The sequence below is a fragment of the Petromyzon marinus genome, chromosome 20 (assembly GCF_048934315.1).
Source record: "Petromyzon marinus isolate PM22_M1 ecotype Great Lakes invasive population chromosome 20, UKy_Petmar_22M1.pri1.0, whole genome shotgun sequence".
Lineage (NCBI taxonomy): Eukaryota > Metazoa > Chordata > Hyperoartia > Petromyzontiformes > Petromyzontidae > Petromyzon > Petromyzon marinus.
In genome coordinates this window covers 13,863,243-13,883,481 of record NC_133686.1, presented here as the reverse complement: position 1 = coordinate 13,883,481, position 20,239 = coordinate 13,863,243, and the positions used below count along the sequence as shown (strand labels likewise).

General features: G+C 51.9%; 1 protein-coding gene across 1 annotated transcript; it reads left to right on the top strand.

The window, feature by feature from the left end:
- The first annotated feature begins 4,482 nt into the window (after positions 1-4,482).
- On the top strand, positions 4,483-19,638 carry GTF3C4 (general transcription factor IIIC subunit 4). Its single transcript, XM_032957483.2, has 10 exons — positions 4,483-4,975; positions 7,286-7,472; positions 8,396-8,625; positions 10,364-10,513; positions 12,175-12,360; positions 12,669-14,232; positions 16,337-16,539; positions 18,135-18,265; positions 18,741-18,829; positions 19,363-19,638. The coding sequence occupies exons 1-10, from the start codon at positions 4,754-4,756 to the stop codon at positions 19,425-19,427; spliced, it is 3,027 nt and encodes a 1,008-aa protein (XP_032813374.2). The 5' UTR covers positions 4,483-4,753; the 3' UTR covers positions 19,428-19,638.
- The last annotated feature ends 601 nt before the right edge of the window (positions 19,639-20,239 follow it).

Here is a 20,239-nt window from a genome sequence, read left to right as displayed (position 1 = left end):
AGATGGCAACGTGTATGTACTGTATATTTGTAATTAAAGTAATTGTATACGTTTATATATTCAGAATAAGAATATGTATCTATACTGGAGGAATCCGATGAGCTATACAGCTCTTTCACAGATGCCCAGTAGGATCGTGGGGTAAGAACGACAAAAAAATACAAAAACAACGACAAACAATACAAAAACATGATAGGAATGAAAAGTACACGAAAGGTAAACAAATCACCCAAACACATACAAATACAACCAAGCCAATCCCATCCTACCTGGCAAAGCCCACTGAGGTATTCACTTATTTTTCAGAATAAACCTAGTAACAGTGTCTGCAGAGTTTACACTCGTGTGTAGTTATAGATTGATTATGTTAACCAAGGTTATGAACTAACTTAGTGAATGTGATGTCCGATTTCAGCAAGGGGATAATGGAGAGTCGATTATTACCCAGAGTTGATTTGTTTCTCCGGTCTCACATTAGGATGCTGAACCCTCATCCTGACTAAATTCATTCATCCACTGGATGAATGAATCCGACGAGCTATGAAGCTCTTTTTCACATATGTCCAGTTGGGGCGGGTTAGAAAATTAAAACAAAATACAAACACCGAGAGTTTAATAATAGGAAAGGTAAACAAGTCACAATAAAATGAATCAAGGAAAAAGTACAAATTGCAAAAGTGTACTTATTCCTGCCGATTTTTTGTACAATAGATGCAAGCTTTGGGAAGGTAGAAAAACAACAATCCCAGACCACAGCACAATCGCTCAATGCGTCAAAATGTAACTTCTGCCACCAATTCAGACAGACTGCGCCGCGCGACAGATTGGTGTCCGAAGTGGGATTGTCAGTGTTGCTGATAGCCAATGTTGCTGTGGGCTGGTATGTTGTGTATGTAAAAGTAGATGCTCGCTAACAGCACTTGCCCCAACAGTCTATTAAAGGCTATATGGGGGGGGGGGGGGTCTTTGTGTAACACTGTCATCACGTGTTTGTTGTGTGTCAATAGACACGCTTGAAAACGAGGTGTTCCATCTCGGGATTTTCCAGGTGAAGTATTTTAAAAAATAAAGTATTGCATGCTGGTGTAGCCACTTCGAGTGAAACGTGACTGACATTCTAACTAACCTTACCTCGTCTGCTTCAGAACTGTCTCGGTCCCGTGACACCCCATGAACACAACACGATACCGCGTTCACAACACAGATAAGGTACAGGTGCAGCCATGCAAGTGCTTGCTCACGCCACTGCTAGCAGAAGGGCTTCCACAATGTGTTGAACTTCTTTCGCACCGTACGTAGCCAACCTTATAGGAGGTGTGGGGTAAAGACAAGAAACTAAACACAAAGCAGTTCTGAAGAAATACATTTTCAATGGGTTTTGCGTGGATAATGAACTGACTACACAAGAGGAGAGAGACCTCTAGATGCAATTTGGTCTCCTCTTTCACGCTGGCCAGACGCGACCTGCGGCTCGACATTGGTGTGCTCATGTATATTACCGGTTGGACATGGAGAAGGGGGATTTAATAAATCTGCGCCGTTGTTTTAACTGCCGCACTGGGAGATTGAACCAGTGCGTGAGCCACTACGATTGGCGATCTGCCGAATTGATTTTTGTTTTTACATTATTTTGTGTCGTGTACAATATGAAACTATTAAACTAGTTTTTATTTTACCAGATAAGGCCCACTGAGCTATGTAGCTCTTTTTAAGAAGCGACTTGGCCACAAACGATAGCTCAACGAAGTGGATTATCACGGGACATTTAGGACAGCCAAATACTCTAAACGCGTGTTTAATAATGTGGTGGGAAAAACCAGAGAAGAATCCACGCGACCACAATATGCAAACTCCAAATGTACAGCAGGCGTCAGAATCGGGATCAAACCCACGACCTCATGTATACGAAGTAAGGTAGTTAACATCTCGCCACCGCCAGCGGCGCCCGTATATATGTAGTGGAGTAAACAATACGCATAGGAATTGGCCATATATAGTACATACAGACAGACAAGGAGAACAGGTCACATGAGGTCGAACAGGTGGTCGAGTCGCGGGTGGCGTAAACAACTCGAAGTAATTAAGGGAGTCGTGGCACGAGGGCTGTGATTGGTCGAGAGGCTGTTAGTGTTAAGGGGTGGCGTCTGGATGTCTGATGGAGGGGACAGGTGCGAGCTGGCGGAAAACGGCCAGCGAGCCACGTGGCAATTAATTAAGGCTAATGCGAAAGGGGATAAAACGGGAGGTGGTTTGAACGGAGTGGAGTTGCTGCTGGGGAGTTGTTGTTGGAGAGTTGTTGCTGGGCAGTTGTTGGCGAGAGGTGAAGAGATACGAAGAAGACAGCTGGAATGTTAGGGAAGAATAGATAAAGAGCCGGACCCCAAAGACAGTAAATAGCGATAGGGAGAGTCAGCGTTAGCGGAGATAGATGGAGTCACTGTGTGTGAATAGATAGATGGAGTCACTGTGTGTGAATAGATAGATGGAGTCACTTTGTGTGAATAGATAGATGGAGTCACTGTGTGTGCATAGACAGACAGGATACTGTGTGTGAATAGATAGAAGAAGAACCACTGTGTGTGGAAGGAAAGTCACTGCGTGTGAAGAGATAGCGGCGATACTGTGTGTGAGGAGATAGAAGACGAACCACTGTGTGTGGAAGGGAAGACACTGTGTGTCAAGAGATAGAGGAAGGAACACTGTGTGTGGAAGGGGATGCACGGACGATGCTGAAGTAAATCGGAGTGTCCGAGTTGGCGGAGCACGGAGATAATTACTGTGTGTACGGAACGATGGAATAAAAGTGACGGCGGAAAAAGAGACGGTTGTCGTCCGAGTGAATTCACGGCACTACATATATACAGGGTGTTTAAAAAAAGATGGACCCGATTTGAAATCGATATATCTTTGCAACTACGAACCGCCCATGAATTAAACGCTTACCACTTGAAAGGGCGGGGCATAGAGTTTCAAATGATTACCGCTAGATGCCTCTCCCAGCGCACAATTAGCCCCTAGCCTCACGTCATTCTCTAGATGGCGACCCCGCAACACAAGGGGCGTTTTGCGTTCTGCAGTTCAGCAAGACTGAATCCGTAATTGCCGTGCAGCGTGCGTTTCAACGGCGTTTTGGCATTGATCCGCCAATGTCAAAGAACATTCGTTGTTGGTACCGACAATTTGAGGAAACGGGCTGCTGTTTATGTAAGGGGAAGAGCACAGGGCGACCACGCACCTCAGTAAAACGTGAGAAGAATTCAAGAGAGTTTTCTGCGTAGCCCGCGCAAGTCCACTCGTCGTGCCAGCCGAGAACTTGCGATCCCTCATACGACTGTCTGGCGCGTGTTAAGGCGACGTTTAATCATGAGGCCATACCATTTGCAAATGGTACAGGCTCTTCGTGCAGGTGACTAAGGAAAGCGTTTGGGACGAATTCAACTATCGTCTCGATGTTGTCCGTACAGCAGGTGGAGGACACATAGAGCATTTATAAAATGGTTAGTACAACTCATTATACCGTTTGTAACTTTTTGTGTAATTGTAACATGTTGCCATCGTGAAATATACTGCTTTGAAATTGGGTCCATCTTTTTGAAACACGCTGTAGTTTTGTGTAGAACTAGGACCGATATCCAACATTTGGCAGTTGACCAGCATTGAGTCAAGCTCAACCTGACTTCTGATGAGACGCTGTATGTCGAAACCGGTTCAGTGTTGCTTGTCTTTACCCAGTGGTTTTGAAATTATGCACTCCTAGAAGGAAGAGCCGCGGGTGGCTGATGGGATGTGTAAAAATAGGCATACTGTACTGTTTATTTGATGTGGAGGGACAGATAATGAGGCGGTGTAACTTTCAGCTAACGAGGTTGTTCAGAATAATGGGTTTTGTTTTAATTAGATCGCGTAAATATAAATGCGTCGTTAATCCCTCTACAGCGAATTAGTAATGGTTTGTCACGTAAACAAAACGTGCCAATTAGTTATTACTTCAGCACACCGGTGTGTTGGAGAGTAAACCCACATTTACAATATCAGTAAGATATTTATCTGATTGCAACCAACTTCAGGCAATTTTCCAGATTTGTGCTTGGCACGTTTTGTTTACATGACAAACTTTACTAACTGGCTGTATCCGGGTGGTGGTGGGTTAACGACACATTTATATTGACGCATTTTAACCCAAAACTTTTTCATGATATTGCTCGCAAAAGCCTTGCTTCGTGTTAAACTGATCAACCGCCATCCACAGCTAAATGACGCATCGATCACATCATTTGTGCGTAGTAGGTTTTCGCAGGCGATATGATGATTAATAATAGATGCTTTGTGTTGGAGAGTAAACCCACGAACAAACAACGACGACGTCGAAGACGTCGTCCTCTCTTCTCCACGTGGGCGGGTGTCCATATTTGGTGGCGAGACGGGGGAACCCCCCCACCCCTCCCGCCCCGGAGTGACGCGAGTCTCCTGGAGGGAATCCCTCTGAGCTGGCGTCGGCTCCGCGCTGCGAATCGGCCGCTGCCAAATGCGCGGCTTGGTCCGTGCGTTCAGGGTGTGAGCACGTGCGCGGTCACACGCACACGTGGCAGAGAGCCCTGCACGTCCCAGCCAGCGCACCCCAGCAAGAGCGCCGCGCGGACCATCTACCCGGCAGACGAGCGACACCGCCAGGGCGCTGCGCGCGTGTAGACGTAGAGGGGTAGCGGGGGGGGAGTCCGTGCGGAGTGTGTGGGGTGGGAGGGTCGCGTTCCCCATGCGCCTCCACGCGGCGCCGTCCCGCCTGGGCGCGCGTCCCCGCGGTCCCGAGCCCGTGTCGTGGTCGCGGGACGAGCGCGTGAGCGTGAGCACGGAGCGCGGTGTCCGCGTCGCCGAGATCCTCCTGCTGGGCGCGGGCGGTGGCGGGGGGGAGGAGGGGGGGGAGGAGGCGCCCGGGGCGGGCGACCCGCGGCCTCGACTCCGCGTCACTGCGCTGCAGGTGCAGGGGGGGCAGCCACGGGGCATCGCCAACAACATCACCACCACAAACATCATCACCACAAACACCAACATCACTACCACAACCACCATCACCACCACCACAAACACCACCACCACAAACATCACCACCACCACAAACACCACCACAAACATCATCACCACCACCACAAACACCAACATCACTACCACCACCACAAACATCACTACCACCACCACCACAAACAACATCACCATCACAAACACCACCACCACAACCACAAACATCACAAACACCACCACCACCACAAACATCACCACCACAAACACCACCATCACAAACACCACCACCACAAACACCACAAATATCACAAACACCACCACCACAAACACCGCAAACGTCACAAACACCACCACCACAAACATCATCACCACAAACATCACAAACACAAACATCATCATCACCACCACAAACACCACCACCACAAACACCACCACCACAAACATCACCACCACAAACATCACAAACACAAACATCATCATCACCACCACAAACACCACCACCACAAACACCACCACCACAAACATCACCACCACCACAAACACCACCACAAACATCACCACCACCACAAACATCACCACCACCAACATCATCACCACAAATACCACCACCATCACCACAAACATCATCACCACCACCACCACAAACACCACCATCACCACAAACACCACCACCACCACAAACATCATCACCACAAACATCATCACCACCACAAACATCATCACCACCAATATCATCACCACCACAAACATCACCATCAGCACCAACACCGCCAGCAACATCGCCAACAACATCACCACCACAAACATCACCACCACAAACATCACCACCACCACCACAAACATCATCACCACAAACATCATCACCACCAACATCATCACCACCACCAACATCACCACCACAAACATCACCACCACCACAAACATGACTATCAGCACCAACACCGCCACCAACATCGCCAACAACATCACTACCACAAACATCACCACCACAAACATCACTACCACCACCACCACAAACATTACCATCACCACAAACATCACCACCACCAACACCACCAACATCATCAACACCACCAACATCATCAACACCACCAACATCACCACCAGAAACACCAACAGCACCACCAACATCGCCAACAACAACACAAACATCACCATCATCACCAACAGCACCACCACTATCATCAACAGCACCACCACCAACATCACCACCGTCACCAACAGTACACCAACATCACCAACAGCACACCAACAACATCAACATCACCACCACAAACATCACCATCAGCACCAACATCGCCAACAACATCACCACCACCACCACAAACATCACCACCACCACAAACATCACCACAAACAACATCACCACAAACATCATCACCACCAACATAATCAACACCACCAACATCATTAACACCACCAACATCACCTCCACAAACACCATCAGCACCAACAGCACCACCAACATCGCCAACAACAACACCACCACCAAAAACATCACCAACAGCACACCAACATCACCACCACTAACATCACCAGCACCACCAACATCACCAGCACCAACAACAATACCAACAACACCACGACCAACATCACCACCCCTGGTGACAAAAGGCATTCACCTCTCTCTAAATACCACTAATACAAAGTCATTAATATTACCGAAACATACAAAAATGTAAACGCAGGTTTAAATGTGTTTTTTTAGGGGTGGAATTTCAATCTTAGGGTTAGGGTCGTTTAATGAGGGTAGTTACCTAACTTTATTTTAAGTGAAATATAAGTAAACTATTAATCGTCCAGATCCATTTGCATCACAGCGCCACGGACCACCAAGAGGATTGTCACGACTCCTGGTGGTACGGGGATAGCACTCTTGAGAACCACTGGCAGAGCAACAGCTGTAGTTTTACATGGAGGTGGTTGAGCCGGATGATTGCATGAGGAGTGAGTGGAGAGAATCTCTCCGATGCCTCCTTTATATTTGTGAATCGGGAATTGGTTCTGTTCTGGGTGACCACTTGCACGCTGGTTTAGGGTTGTGGCCCATAAGCTTCCTGTAAAATCCAAAGCCAGGGGATCTTTTGCGTCGTGTCTTCCACGGGGTGTTTGTGACTTCTTCTGAACTCCATTTGCCTCTCCAAGTTTCATCGTCCGGGGTCGACGTTGTACTGTTACAGGTTAAGCACGTGGGTCGATCCCAGCACCTTGGCCTCCCGGCGCTAGCGCCGCGTGCGTTTGTCTCCGGTGCTGCGCGTGGTCCGCACAGATCCCCTCCGCCACCTCCGCGGTGTCCGTGGGGCCGCAGCAGCAGCAGGAGGAGGAGGAGGCGGCGGCGGCGCACGCCCACCTGGAGGAGGCCGGCGAGGAGGGGACGCTGGGAGCCGCAGATCGCCACGAGTTCGCGCTGCACCGCGGCTTCACACGCACGCACGGCGCCAACGTGCCGCTGCGCGGTGAGCATCGGCTCCGGGCTCGCCGCCGTGGCCTCGGATCCACACTTGCCGAGTGGTCATCAAAGCGAGCGTTTTGATGCAGGGAGCTGGAATTTTCCAGGTTGTGTGAAAAAAACAACCTATTCATTAGGATGGTGACCGGGCTGAGACCTGTCCGTTTGCTACACTTCCCACACCTCTGCTCAGCACGTTTGGCTATGTACGGTGCGAAAGAAGTTCAACATACATTCATACTTCAGAACCTGGTTTAACAAGGGGTGGCTGAAATCTGGACATGATTGACGTGAGTCGCAGTCTTTCACATTTGTGGCAGTGAGTGACGTGAGTGGCTGTGTTTCACACTGATGGCTGTGTGCGCTGGCTGCATGTGGCTGCCTATGTGAAGTTAGTGGCTGTGTTTCACACCGGCTGCTGTGAGTGGCCGTGTTTCACACCGGCTGCTGTGAGTGGCCGTGTTTCACACCGGCTGCTGTGAGTGGCCGTGTTCCACACCGGCTGCTGTGAGTGGCCGTGTTTCACACCGGTTGCGGTGAGTGGCCGTGTTTCACACCGGCGGCTATGAGTGGCCGTGTTTCACACCGGCTGCTGTGAGTGGCCGTGTTTCACACCGGCTGCTGTGAGTGGCCGTGTTTCACACCGGCGGCTGTGAGTGGCCGTGTTGCACACCGGCTGCTGTGAGTGGCCGTGTTTCACACCGGCTGCTGTGAGTGGCCGTGTTTCACACCGGCTGCTGTGAGTGGCCGTGTTTCACACCGGTTGCTGTAAATGGCCGTGTTTCACACCGGCTGCTGTGAGTGGCCGTGTTTCACACCGGCTGCTGTGAGTGGCCGTGTTTCACACCGGTTGCTGTGAGTGGCCGTGTTTCACACCGGTTGCTGTAAATGGCCGTGTTTCACACCGGCGGCTGTGTGTGCTGGCTGCAGGTGGCTGCGTGTGTGCACGCTGGAGCCCCGTGGGGTGCGACGTTCGTGGGCGCTCTATGCTCGTGTGCCTCTCCTCGGAGGGCTTCGTCTCGCTGTGGGTGTGGGCCGAGCGGGACGTCCACACCTGGTCGTGCCTCGCCGACCTCACCCAAATGTACAGAGACATTTTAAAGAAGGAAAATTACCACGCAGCTGACGGGGCCTCCCTCAAAGACTTTGACGAATTCAAGGTTCGTCCCACACGTGGCACCTTGCTTCACCGCCAGTTTCCGCTGTCGGTGATGCATTGACATGAACTTTTGTTAATCTTGTGTGTAATGCGGCTCCAATACCATTGAGCTAAATTTAAGTGTGGATACTTTTGTACGTGAATCAATGCTGCGATCTTCAAATGTTCCGCATGTCGATGCAAATCAGTTCCTCGTGTTTTTCATTTCAGTTTCAGATCATGGAGCGATTTAAAATCAAACATCCCATGTCCATGGGCAGAAGTAAAGGGATGAATGAAGTAGTCTGGGAAGAGGCTCCAGCCCCAGCCTGCTCCCTTGCCTGGTCGGCCTTCCCCAGGGAGCCCTACCTCAGATCTATGCAAGGAACGGCTTCCACTCAAAGCATTTTAGAGCAGTAATTCGAGTTTAAATAAAACAACCTAAAGGAAGCCGGTGGAGCGGTGATTCAGCGGTTATCACGCTTCGCTTTAAAATCGGTTGCCCGAGTTTAGTTCTTGGCCACGGCTACCACCAGTGGCAAGTGGAATTTGAACCGGGCCTAGGTTCCTCTTCACCTGCCCGCACTGACCAGAGAGGCTGTTGTGCTTCTTGAGGTGTGGTGAGCATCTACCATGCAGGCACTTTGGCCTTATCCCCCAGAGCCTCCTGACCACCTCCCACATGCCATGGCTGTGGCCCTCGTGTCGCGTCGGGGTGTCTGCCGGCGTGCTGGGCGTGAGCGCGTGAGTGAGCGTGTGTGTCGGTCCGTGTGAGCGTGCAGGTGAGCAGCTATGTGTGTGGTTGAGCGTGCATCGGCGCCGGTTCGAAACATTCAGGTCGGCCTGCCTAAGATCCATCCTGGGTTTAACCAGGCTGGGTTGTGTGAGGAGCTCACAAATCATTGATATATCTGGGTCGCATTCCCATCGGTGAGCTCCTCTGGCAGGCAAGACTGTGTTGGCTGGGGTATGTAGCCGGCATGCCCAACCACCGCATGCTCAAGCAGCTTATGTTTGGCCAGATAGAGGGGGTTAATTACGCACGACACGGGCTAGAGAAGAGATGGACTGATGAGGTATAGGAGGATGTGGAGCTGAGTGGATTTGCCAAAGACTGGTACCAGCGGTGTCAAGATTGGCCTCTGGAGGAGGCTCATGAAGGTTGCTACTGGGCAGTAGGAGGCAGTCTTCCTCCAGCAACAATGGAGGGCAGAGGAGCGATGCTCACGACAACGAGTGGAGTGCCGGCTGGCTAATATGCAGCAAGTTGGCACAGTAGGGGGCACAGCTGGCTCTGTCCCATGACCTGTCAGTGAACCTTCGACACTTAACGTGGCCTAAAAAGTGCACCTAGCCTGGCACAAGTGCCGTGGTGACATCACCGCTACTTAGTGGCAAATGGCGGTTGTTTTTGTGTGAATATGATTGTGTGTGTGGGGAGCGGTAGTGTCGCGGTTTGCGTGCTGCACTCCGAACCCAGCAACCCAAGTTCGATTCCCGCTCAGGGCTAACACCAGTGACGATTATCTGAACCAGTTCTGGGCCTTCGCGAGGTCGACTCAGCCTCAATTGAGTACCTGGTGCGGTGTGTAAACATTGCCACTAGGGAGACAAAGGCGACTGGACGTAGTGCTGGCCAGCCACCCCCTCGTGTGCCGTGTCAGCCTTCATAGATGTTACTCGCTAATAGCACTTGCCCTAACAGTCTTTTAAAGGCTATATGGGGGATCTTTGTCTTTCTGTGTGGTTGTATGCTACAGCGGAGGAGCCAGATGCAGGCGCCCGTGAGCGTGGAGTGGTCACGCATGTTCACGACGACGCGCGTCAGAGACAAGTCGGGCGCTTGCGAGGAGATTCACTTTGCCCTCCTCGCCGTGATGATGGCCAGCGGCCACATCGTCGTTTGGCAGGTACCGAGGCACCGGCTCGCAACTCCGCTGGATATCTTTGTTTTTATCGCTTATATTGTATTTCAATATGTGGAGGAGTAGTGGGATGACGTGATGTCATCTGTAGAGTGGGATGACGTGATGTGATGACGTCATGTCATCGACGCGGCGGGGTACTTAAGGGGGACCCCGGGACGAGGGCAGGGTCGCCGGAGGGAGAGTGAAGTGGCCGCCATGGGAAGAGGAACGAGAGCTTGCGTGGGAACACCCCAGCCGCCGCTGAAGAAAGGCTAGAGGGGTAGAGGCCTCACCTCGTCGCCGGGCGGTGATGGGTGAGCCCCCGCCCGGGGCAGACGAGGAAGTAGGCAAGGGAAGCCCTACCGAGGTGTAGATAGTTGGAAGGAGTTCCACGTGCAGGCCAGAGTTCTGACACGCACCATAATGGGTGTAGGCGTCGAGTGTAGAGTGTAACCAGTCAGTGAGTGTGCAGTACACAGAGTCGTGTGAAGAGGGTTATTAAACTGTCGTAAGCCTTTACCTGAAGATCCGTCTTCGTGTGGTTCTACAATCCTGCTTGGCGTCAAGAGTTACTACACAACATTTCCGGGGTCGTCGCGGGGATACAGAAGATGGGAACGAGAGCCTGCGTGGAAGACATCCCAGCCGCCGCCGAAGAAGGGCTAGTGATGTAGAAGCCTCACCTCGTCGCCGGGCGGTGATGGGTGAGCCCCCACCCGGGGCAGACGAGGGGGTAGGCATAAGGGAAGCCGTACCGGGGCGTAGATAGCTGAGGGATGTCCGCGTAAAGGACAAAGTTCTGATGGGTGTAAGTGGCGAGTATAGAGAGTGTAAACATAGTGTATAAGAGTGTGCAAGAGTGTGAATAAACGGCCAGCAGCCCTATGTAAAAATCCTCGTCTCCGTCTTCCTCTACAAGTCTCCTGGGTGTCAAGAGTTACTACACAACAAATATGAGCCTGGTACAGAGCCTATGGATCGTGATGATGATGAGAGTGACCAAGGTAGAAGTATGAAAAAGGTTGCACCATAGAGGAAGACCTGATGATAGAGGCAGTGATGAGAAGTAAACTGTGGAACCATTTCAACACATCTATAGTAAGATGGACAACAGGAAATTAAAAGTGCGTTCAGAAAAATGGAAGCAACGGGAAAAAGAGAAAGACCTGACAGATAATGGCTTGACGACGACAGAAAGAGATTGATGCCAGAAAGATGTGGCCACTACTTTGAACATATTGGCACAAGACAAAAAAAAGTGGAAACAAATGACGAGATGTTCAGTGGACATCACGATCCATGGGCTATTTGCCCATGGATCGTGATGATGATGACAGATCACAAACTGCGACGTGGGGAGGCTGGGCACTGAAACTCCGTGGACAGAAGAAGTCCCCAAACTCTGTGGTGCTGGGTTTAGAGGAGGGGAGACATTGGGCTCACTGCCCCACCCTGGTGGGGACCGTGAGCGTCAGAGTTTATATGGGGGGGAGGGAAAGCCAAGGGAGGAAGAACTGAAATTGGGGGTAAAGGGGATGGGGAGAAGGAGGAGGAGGTGGTTGTTTACGTATGGTGCGAAATAAGTTCAGTGTACACACATGTACCTCGTACTCGCCAACCAGTCACCACTCGGTTTTCCGCTTCTCACCGTACGTCCTTTGCAGGTGTTGGTGCCGGCCAGCACGAGTGCCCACGTGGTGTTGGGCTCGGTGCTGGAGTCGGGCCTGGCAAGCCCCCGCTCGCTCAGCTGGTGGGCCTGCCACGTGGGCTCGCAGAACATCAACGGACTTGTCGTGGGAGACTCCATGGGGCAAGTGCGCCTCCTGCCGGTCAATCTCTCTGCTGTCAAGGTGCTCACCAGCAGCATGGCTGCCGTGGTTGTCTCTCTTTACTTTTCTGTCCCTGTGAGGACTCTTCCCCGCAATGCACCGCTTGCCGGATCTCACACGCACATTGCGCGGTTCTCAATGGGGAATGTAAACTGATGCAGTGTGGGGGTATGTCATTGTTGCCACCACCACATTGCTCCTTCTGCGCTACTAAAGGGCAGGGATATTTACGAATGTTTGTCTTGTCGACTTGCAAGGCCGATTAAGTTGTTTTCTCGCGCTTTTCGCAGCGCGTATGCAGACGCGCGTTGTGCATTGTTGTGTTGCAGGGCTACTTCACACTGCGGCAGCCAGTGACCCTGTGGTCAAGCCAGGACGGCCTGTCTGTGAACTTCATCCGCACACTTGACATGGTGCCCTCGGGCGACACGAGCGTGCACGGAGCAAAGCTCCCCTCCTCGCAGGGCTCGGGCGCGCCGGCCGCTCAGCATGCCGGGGGCACCGGCGTCACCGAACAAGCCGGCGCACCCGGTGGGCCTCCGCAGGCGGACCCCGCGCGGCCAGCGACCGCCCCCAAGGCCGTCGCCAAGACCGCCTCCAAGGCCGCCCCCAAGGCCGGTTCCCACGCCCGGGCGAGCCCCCACACGGGCGCGCTGCCCTCGTCGACGTCGCAGTGCGGCCGCACGAGCGTGGTGCTCGCTGCCCGCGGGCCTCACCTGCTGGCATGCGTGGTGTGCGTGAGCGGGGGAGGAATGAGCGTGCAGACAGCGCACGTCACGGGCCTGCACCCGCAGCCAATCTGCGGCATGGCCGCCGTCTGCTCGAACCGTTGGGGCGACGGGGACGGCGGAGGCGGCGACGGGGGGATGGTTTACACCGCCTCTGCCGATGGCTCCCTGTGCTGCGTGTGGCCCGTGCTGTGCAGCAGTGGTGGCGAGGGCGATGTCAGCGTCAGCATCCCCGCCGTCGCGGGGCAGAGACGATGGGTGCGCTTCGAGAGGCGCATCATGAGGCTTCCGGGCCCCCTCGGCCGCGCGCGCATCCGCGGCCTCGCGGCATCACCCAACGGAGCCTTCCTCGCCGTGCTCACCACGGAGGGGCTGTCCGGTGGGGACAGCGAGGAGGAGGAGGTGGCGTCGGGCCAGGAGTGCAAAGCGGGGCGAGACGAATCTGCTGAGAAACAACGGACTCGGGGAGACGGCGAGGATCTGGGCTTCGGAGACGCCTGCGAGCGAGACCCGGCCACGAAGCCGGCGTGCCACCGCAAAACACCGAACCGAGATGGTGGCCACGCGGACGGTGACTTCCCCGTCACTCTTGGCCTCCACCCTCCGCAAAGGACGTACTCGCTCGCGTTCGTCTCGCTCGTCAACCCGGACGAGGCCTTCAGGCGCTTGGTCTCCGTCCCGCCGCCCGACTCGCCCTCTTTGTCCGCTTGCGGCCTGGCGTTTTTGCGGGCCGACCTGCTGGAGGTGCTGCGCTCGCACTCGCTCGACGTCGGAGGCCGGGTGCCTGCCCCCATGCTGGCCGAGTTGGACCGCCTGACGGAGGCGAAGGAGAGTGGCGTGCGCTCGCGGGACCGGGGCCGCTGGGCCGCCTACCTCACGCGCGTCAGGCTCTATCTGCTGCGCTTTGCCATTCACGCCCGGGGGAGGCCGCGGTCACGCTGGCCGCCGGTAGGGGCGGAGGCCTTCGCTCGGCCTCGTCCAGCCACGGGAACCGGTCCAGACGGGGCCGGCAACGGCGTCGTGTCCGGCGTCAAAGATGAGAGTGTGGACGGCATCAAAGACGAGGAGGACGATGACGACGATGACGATGGCGGTAGTAACGCAGGTGGGGAATTTAACACTGCAGACGCCACAAGAATGAAGAGCACGGAAGCTGTCAGTGAAGGTGGGTACCAGCGACTTGTGCCAGAGACTTGGATATCACAGTGCCGATGAGGGCTTGGTAACGTTTTGAGCTGCGTGTGTCAGCAAAACAAACAATCGCAGCAGCCGTCTCGTTCACTGGAGTTTGATGGCAGAGGCTCGGGTTGCTTGATCCCTGGAAAGTTAATGAAAGCACTCTTAGTATCGTCATATTTTTCAAACTGTGCTTTTCAAACTAAAACCTCCGTCAATAACGCCTCTGTGTGTTCTATATACACCACGAGACAGCAATGCTTCGCATACATTGCCATTTGTGTACATTGGGTGGCGGCTAGCGTGATGCGCTACGAACCCGGTGACTCAATTTTGATTTAAAGCTTTCGTGACTGCAGGGATTCATATTCTTGGTTCTTTCGGTAAAGTCACGTAGAAGGGAAACAATAAAATAATAAAAATATAAAACAAAATTCTCACGACGTTTCGACTGCAACACAAGCAATCATCATCAGGTGTGAAAACCACAACAAGAAAATTTGAAAAAAGTGGCAATTATTTTTAACGTTAGCACCACGGAGAGAGATTTGACAGTTTGTTCAGATGGACGAGTCCATCTATTTTCGGAAAAGAGGAGGGGGGAGACGAAATTAATGGATGCCGTCTGAAAGCCACCTTAAGCGTGATCAATCAATTAGGACCCGAAATGGTTTATCAAATCCTTCCAATGATTGCTAAGCCAGAATCCATCTTCTCGGTTGAAATTGTCTCTGTGTTTGTATATGTAGATAGCCTCATGAACGAATCTCTCATGGTAGCCAGATGGCTTGCAAAGAACCTGTCTTGGAGAAGTCAATGTCATGTGAACCTACTGAATTATAACAGTGATCTGCCACGGCCGAGGTGTTGGTCCTACCGTGTTTCAGGTCTGCTTTGTGTTTACGAATGCGGTTCGAGACATGTCGTTTGGTTTCTCCATTGTAACTACTACCACAGACGCCAGGGTACTGTATGTCCGTGCTGTGTTGTTGTACTTGGTGTGGAGGTAGTGAGGGGTTGGTGGATCACGCAATTGGCGTGAAACTCCCTTCTCATGGCCGTCGAGGAGGAGCCGTGCCCTGCCTCGCCGGGATATGATAGTACAGCACCATGATTGGCCAACTACACCTTCATATCTAAGGGACCGCAGAGCTTGCGGGGCGGGGAATTTGGCGCTGGCTCACCGCACGGCTGCTGCCTTCCTGTTGGTCTATGGTTCCTTCTTGCACCTTTGAGAGCAATTGCAGCACGACAGTGCGCTACACCGGTTGAATTCACAACGGTTATTTTATGTGTTCATAATACAAGTTTTTTGGGTTAGATTGTGTAAATATATAAATGTGTCGTTAAACCCGCCACCACCCGACACAGCCAATTAGTAAGGTTTGTCATGTAAACAGAACATGCCAATTCGTTACTAGTGTAGTGAAATACGCGGTGCTCACTGTTAACCGAGGGCAACTGAGGGCAAACAGGTGCGCGTGTGCAACATTCGGCTTGCAGCGACCAACTGCCAGTAATTAAGGGGAGCAATCGGGTGCAACCGAGGTCGAGCAGGTGCATGTGCTGCGGCTGGAGGTTGCTGTCAAAGAGATTGATTGATGGGCCAACAGGCGTCAGCCTGGCGAGAGCTTAAGAGAAGCACGGGAGGTCTCGGATAATTAACAGAGTGATATAAGGGTGTGTTCGTGAGCGGAGGGGGAGTTGTTGCCAGGAACCAAGAGTCAAGACATCTCTCAGCTGCCGCTCCAGGGTCAGCAGTGGAGATGTAGAGTTGCTGTGTGCGGAGACGCTGTTTGCAGGATAAGTGAGGTGTAAGTAGATGCGAATAGGAAGAAGTTAGATCTAAGTGACTGTACAGATAGTTACAGGAGTGCCTACAACTGGTGCAAGAATAGGCGAATAAAGTGTAAGCAGGTTACTTTTTACGTGTCGGTGTGAGTAATATTTGAACACACTACACTCGTACAGCACACCGGTGTGTTGGAGAGCAAAGCCACAACATTTGCAATCTGAGTACGACGTTTTGCCAGGAATCAAATCACTGGCGAAGCCTACATGTTACTATTCTATGTGTATTTGTCTATTCGCAGGTGCTGAGCACGAGACGGAAGACGACTGGCTTCTGGCCGAGATCCGGCGCAGGGAGAGGGTGCTGGCCCGGGGAGCGGCGTGCCGTGTCCTTGAGAGGGCCTTCCTGTGCACGCGCTTTGACCTGCACCTGCACCTGCCAGCGCGCGGCCTGCTGAGCTTCATCACCAGTGGGGACACGAGCGCGCACGCCACCGATGCACAGGCACGTTCCTGCTGCCGTCTCTCGTGATGGGCCGTGCGTGGGGTTCTCTTGTTCCATGTCGTGCCTGTTTGTCAAGTCGAGTCAAAGAGCGGTCGTGGCAGCGACATCAACAGCAGCAGCAAACGCTGTTCGCCGCTGAGTGGCGGGGATGTCACCACCGGCGCTTGTGCCAAGCTAGGTGCACCTTGAGATGAAGTGAAGTGTCGAAGGCTGGTAACCCCCTCCAACTAAATCACCTTTACCAATAAGCACAGTGATGACAACAAACTAACAGTAACAAAGACAACGCTGTCCGGGTAAGGCGCTGAATAGAGTGCGAACGCACGCACACGCAGTAAATACTCGACAATTGGTGCGGCTTGCACGTTTTCTCCCTCGCAGAGGATGCCAAGCCTCAATAATTCTGAAAGTAAATTTTCTGTCCGTTCTTCCACAGGTTCAATCACCTTTCTCGATTTGAGTCAGTGGCCTAAATACTTACATTTTGTTTTAATCACGTCGATTTAATCACGTTGATTGGTGGTTCCATACCTTTATGGGTACTGCGGCCCACTGTCAAACCCTCAAATCATTTACTCGTACCACCGTGCAGGAATGGATCTGGTGCCTTGTGAAATGTGTTGCATCAACAACAGTTCCGCGGACCACAGGTTGGGCAGCAGCGTGGGGCAGTGGTAACACTCATACCTCGCAGCATGAAACGCCTGGGTTCAGTTGCCTTCTAAAGTGCCTTTCTGTGTGGTGTTTGTATGTTCTACCCTGCCCTGTGTGGTTTTCCTCTATTCGCCGGTTTCATCCCATCAGCTAAAAAACATCCGTTTAGTGTAACTGGTATTGGAAAAACAACCCAGTGTTGAAAAAATACTCAATTGGGATTACACACAGCAACATTGCCCCCTCCTACTGCGAAATTTGGCAGGACCCTCCTGAAATGGAATCTTGAGACTCAGTGAGGCTCTCCTGGGTAGACACTCACGAGATTCATTCTAGATTTGAAGTTTTCGTGACTGCAAGGATCCATACTCTTTGGTTCTTTTGGTAAGTCACATAGGTGATCAAATAAAATTTCACCTACGTGACTTTACCGAAAGAACCAAAGAGTGCTCACGAGATTAAAGGTAGGGAAGCACTTATGTAGAGCTGGACTAAAGAAGAATGTGTGTTTTATCCTAAACTAAAATATGAAAAACTATTTTTTTATTTTATCAGTTAAGGGTCACTGAGCTACCTAGCTCTTTTTCAAAATCAACCTGGGCACAAATGATAGCTCGATGAAGTGGCTTGTCATGTGGAACTTTATAGCAGCCAAATACTCTAAACCCACGTTGATTCTTAATGTGGAGGGAAAGACCTGAGGACCCGGAGAAAAATCCACGCGACCACGGAGAGAGAGACGCAAACTCCAAATATACAGCAGGCGTCAGGGTCGGGATTGAACCCATGGTCTCCTGTATACCGGGCAAGGTAGTTCACATTTCATAGCCACCATGACGCAGCGAGGCTTGTTGCTTGTTGTTGCTCTGCGGGAGCCTGGGCTTACGAGGTTGTGCCGTCCTGTGAGAGTGACGGTGACGGCGGTGTTCCCGGATGCGCAGGTGCTGGCTGCGAACATCCTGAAGAAGATCGGCAAGCAGGACATCCAGGAGAAGTGCGTGCTGTGTGCCGCGGTCATCCCCTTCGTGTCGCACGCCAAAGCAACCTGCGCCAATGGACATCAGTGGCTCAGGTGCGCGAGCGCATGGGGTCCGAAGACCCAAGACGTCAAGCGGCCAGCAACAAAACAGCATTGTCGAAGTTGTTAATGGGGAACACGTTTGTTGAATTGAAACAATGTTATTAACAAGAGTTTGGTAAAAGAGAAGAAGACGGTTGGAGGGAATTCCAAAGCGGTGCAGTGTGGGGGATGATGAGGCCGTTTAATGTGCCGAGGAGTTATTTGAGTTTTTCTCTCAGCGATCCCTTTTTGTAATCCCTCGCAACCTACAACTGGGAGGCTTAAGTCGGATGAAGAGTGAGACGCATTTATATCTACGCAATCTAACCCAACAAAAAAAGTACATATATTATGAATGGCGGTTGAGTTTGCTGGAATGCCCATGCCAGTGATTGCTGGCGGTCGCATGCGAGGTGTCCCGTTTCAGCACGACGGCCATGTCTCTTCGTGTGCGTGCAAAACACTGTGGTATGTCTGCTCTTCCTAGGTGCGCGGTGACATTCGCAGCTTGCCAGACGTTGCGGTACCGGCGGTGCATCCTCCACGACAGCGTGGCGGCCTTCCCCAAGGCCACGGGTAACTCGCACAACACGGACGCAGAGTAGCAGCCATTCCCCGCTACAGCCACACGCACTGCCAGACAAGTATCGTTAGTAAGAAGCTTGGGGCGGCACGGTGGCGCAGTGGTAACACTCATCGTGCCTCGCAGCGAGAGGGGCCTGGGTTCGATTCCTGACTTAGACATCCTTCTGTGTGGAGATTGTATGTTCTCCCCCTATTCCGCAAGGGTTTCCTCTGGGTTCTCCGGTTTCCTCCCATAGCTAGAAAACACACACAATGTAACCGGTATTGGCTAATTATCCCAATGCTGAAAAATTACTCCATTAGGATTACACACAGCAGCAGCAACATCGCTACCTACTGTGAAAACTTGGCATGGCCCTGCTGAAAAAGTCTTGAGCCTTTCCTGGATGAACAAGCGCAATAATAAAAATAAAAACAACCCATTTTCAAGCGCTACATATTAACTCCATGCAACACGATTGCTGCCACTGTGTACGTACATGTCTAACTTTCAGCGCACGTCTCTTGTGTCCTCCGTGTCACAGATCCCGAGTGGATGAAGCAGCACCTGGACAGCCCGTGCATCTACTGTGACTCACCGTACCTGTGAGGTGCCACGTTTACAAAACCGTGCAACCTCTGGGCCCAGTTCCGCGTTACTCCCCCGCCCCCCGCGTCTCACATCACATTGTCTTTAACAGGGCTGCGCTTTACAGCCCCAGCTCTAATGCCATTGCGCGGGTCATCGATTGCCCCCTCTGATGATCGGTTCCTATTTCTCGACCGATCGGACAGCAATAAAATAACTTTTAAAAGTTTCACCTCTTTGTTCCTGCGTGCGTCCGCTGGACGGGAGGTGATGGGCGTGGCTTGTCGTGGGGGCGTTTCCTGCCGTCAGACTACAAATGACCGATATCTTCGTGGGAACTACCGACGTTAATCTTCGCTTCAACAATGTTTCCACAAGCATTCTAAACTAAATTATTAATTTTTTTATTTTCCCAGGTAAGGCCCACTGAGGTAGAACCGACCTGACCACCAATGATAGCCCAACGAAGAGGCTTATCGTGTAGAAATGTATAGCAGCCAAATACTCTAAATGCATGTTGATTCTAAATCTGGAAGGAAAAACCAGAAGGCCCGGAGTAAAATCCACGTGACCACGGAGAGGGAGTGAGATGCGCACAATCCAAATATACAGTATTCGTCAGTCGGGATGGAACCCACGACCCCCTGTATACCAGGCAAGGTAGTTAACATCTCGCAACCGTAGCACCCATTCATATTGACCGAGGAATTCATGGTCACTGTAGAGATCGCCAAGATTACTCAAGCAGATCGAGAATGACTGGGCCCCATTTGCCTGAAGGTGCAATTCTTGCATCCACTTTTGGGAATAATCTTGTGTTGCAGAACTGTCAA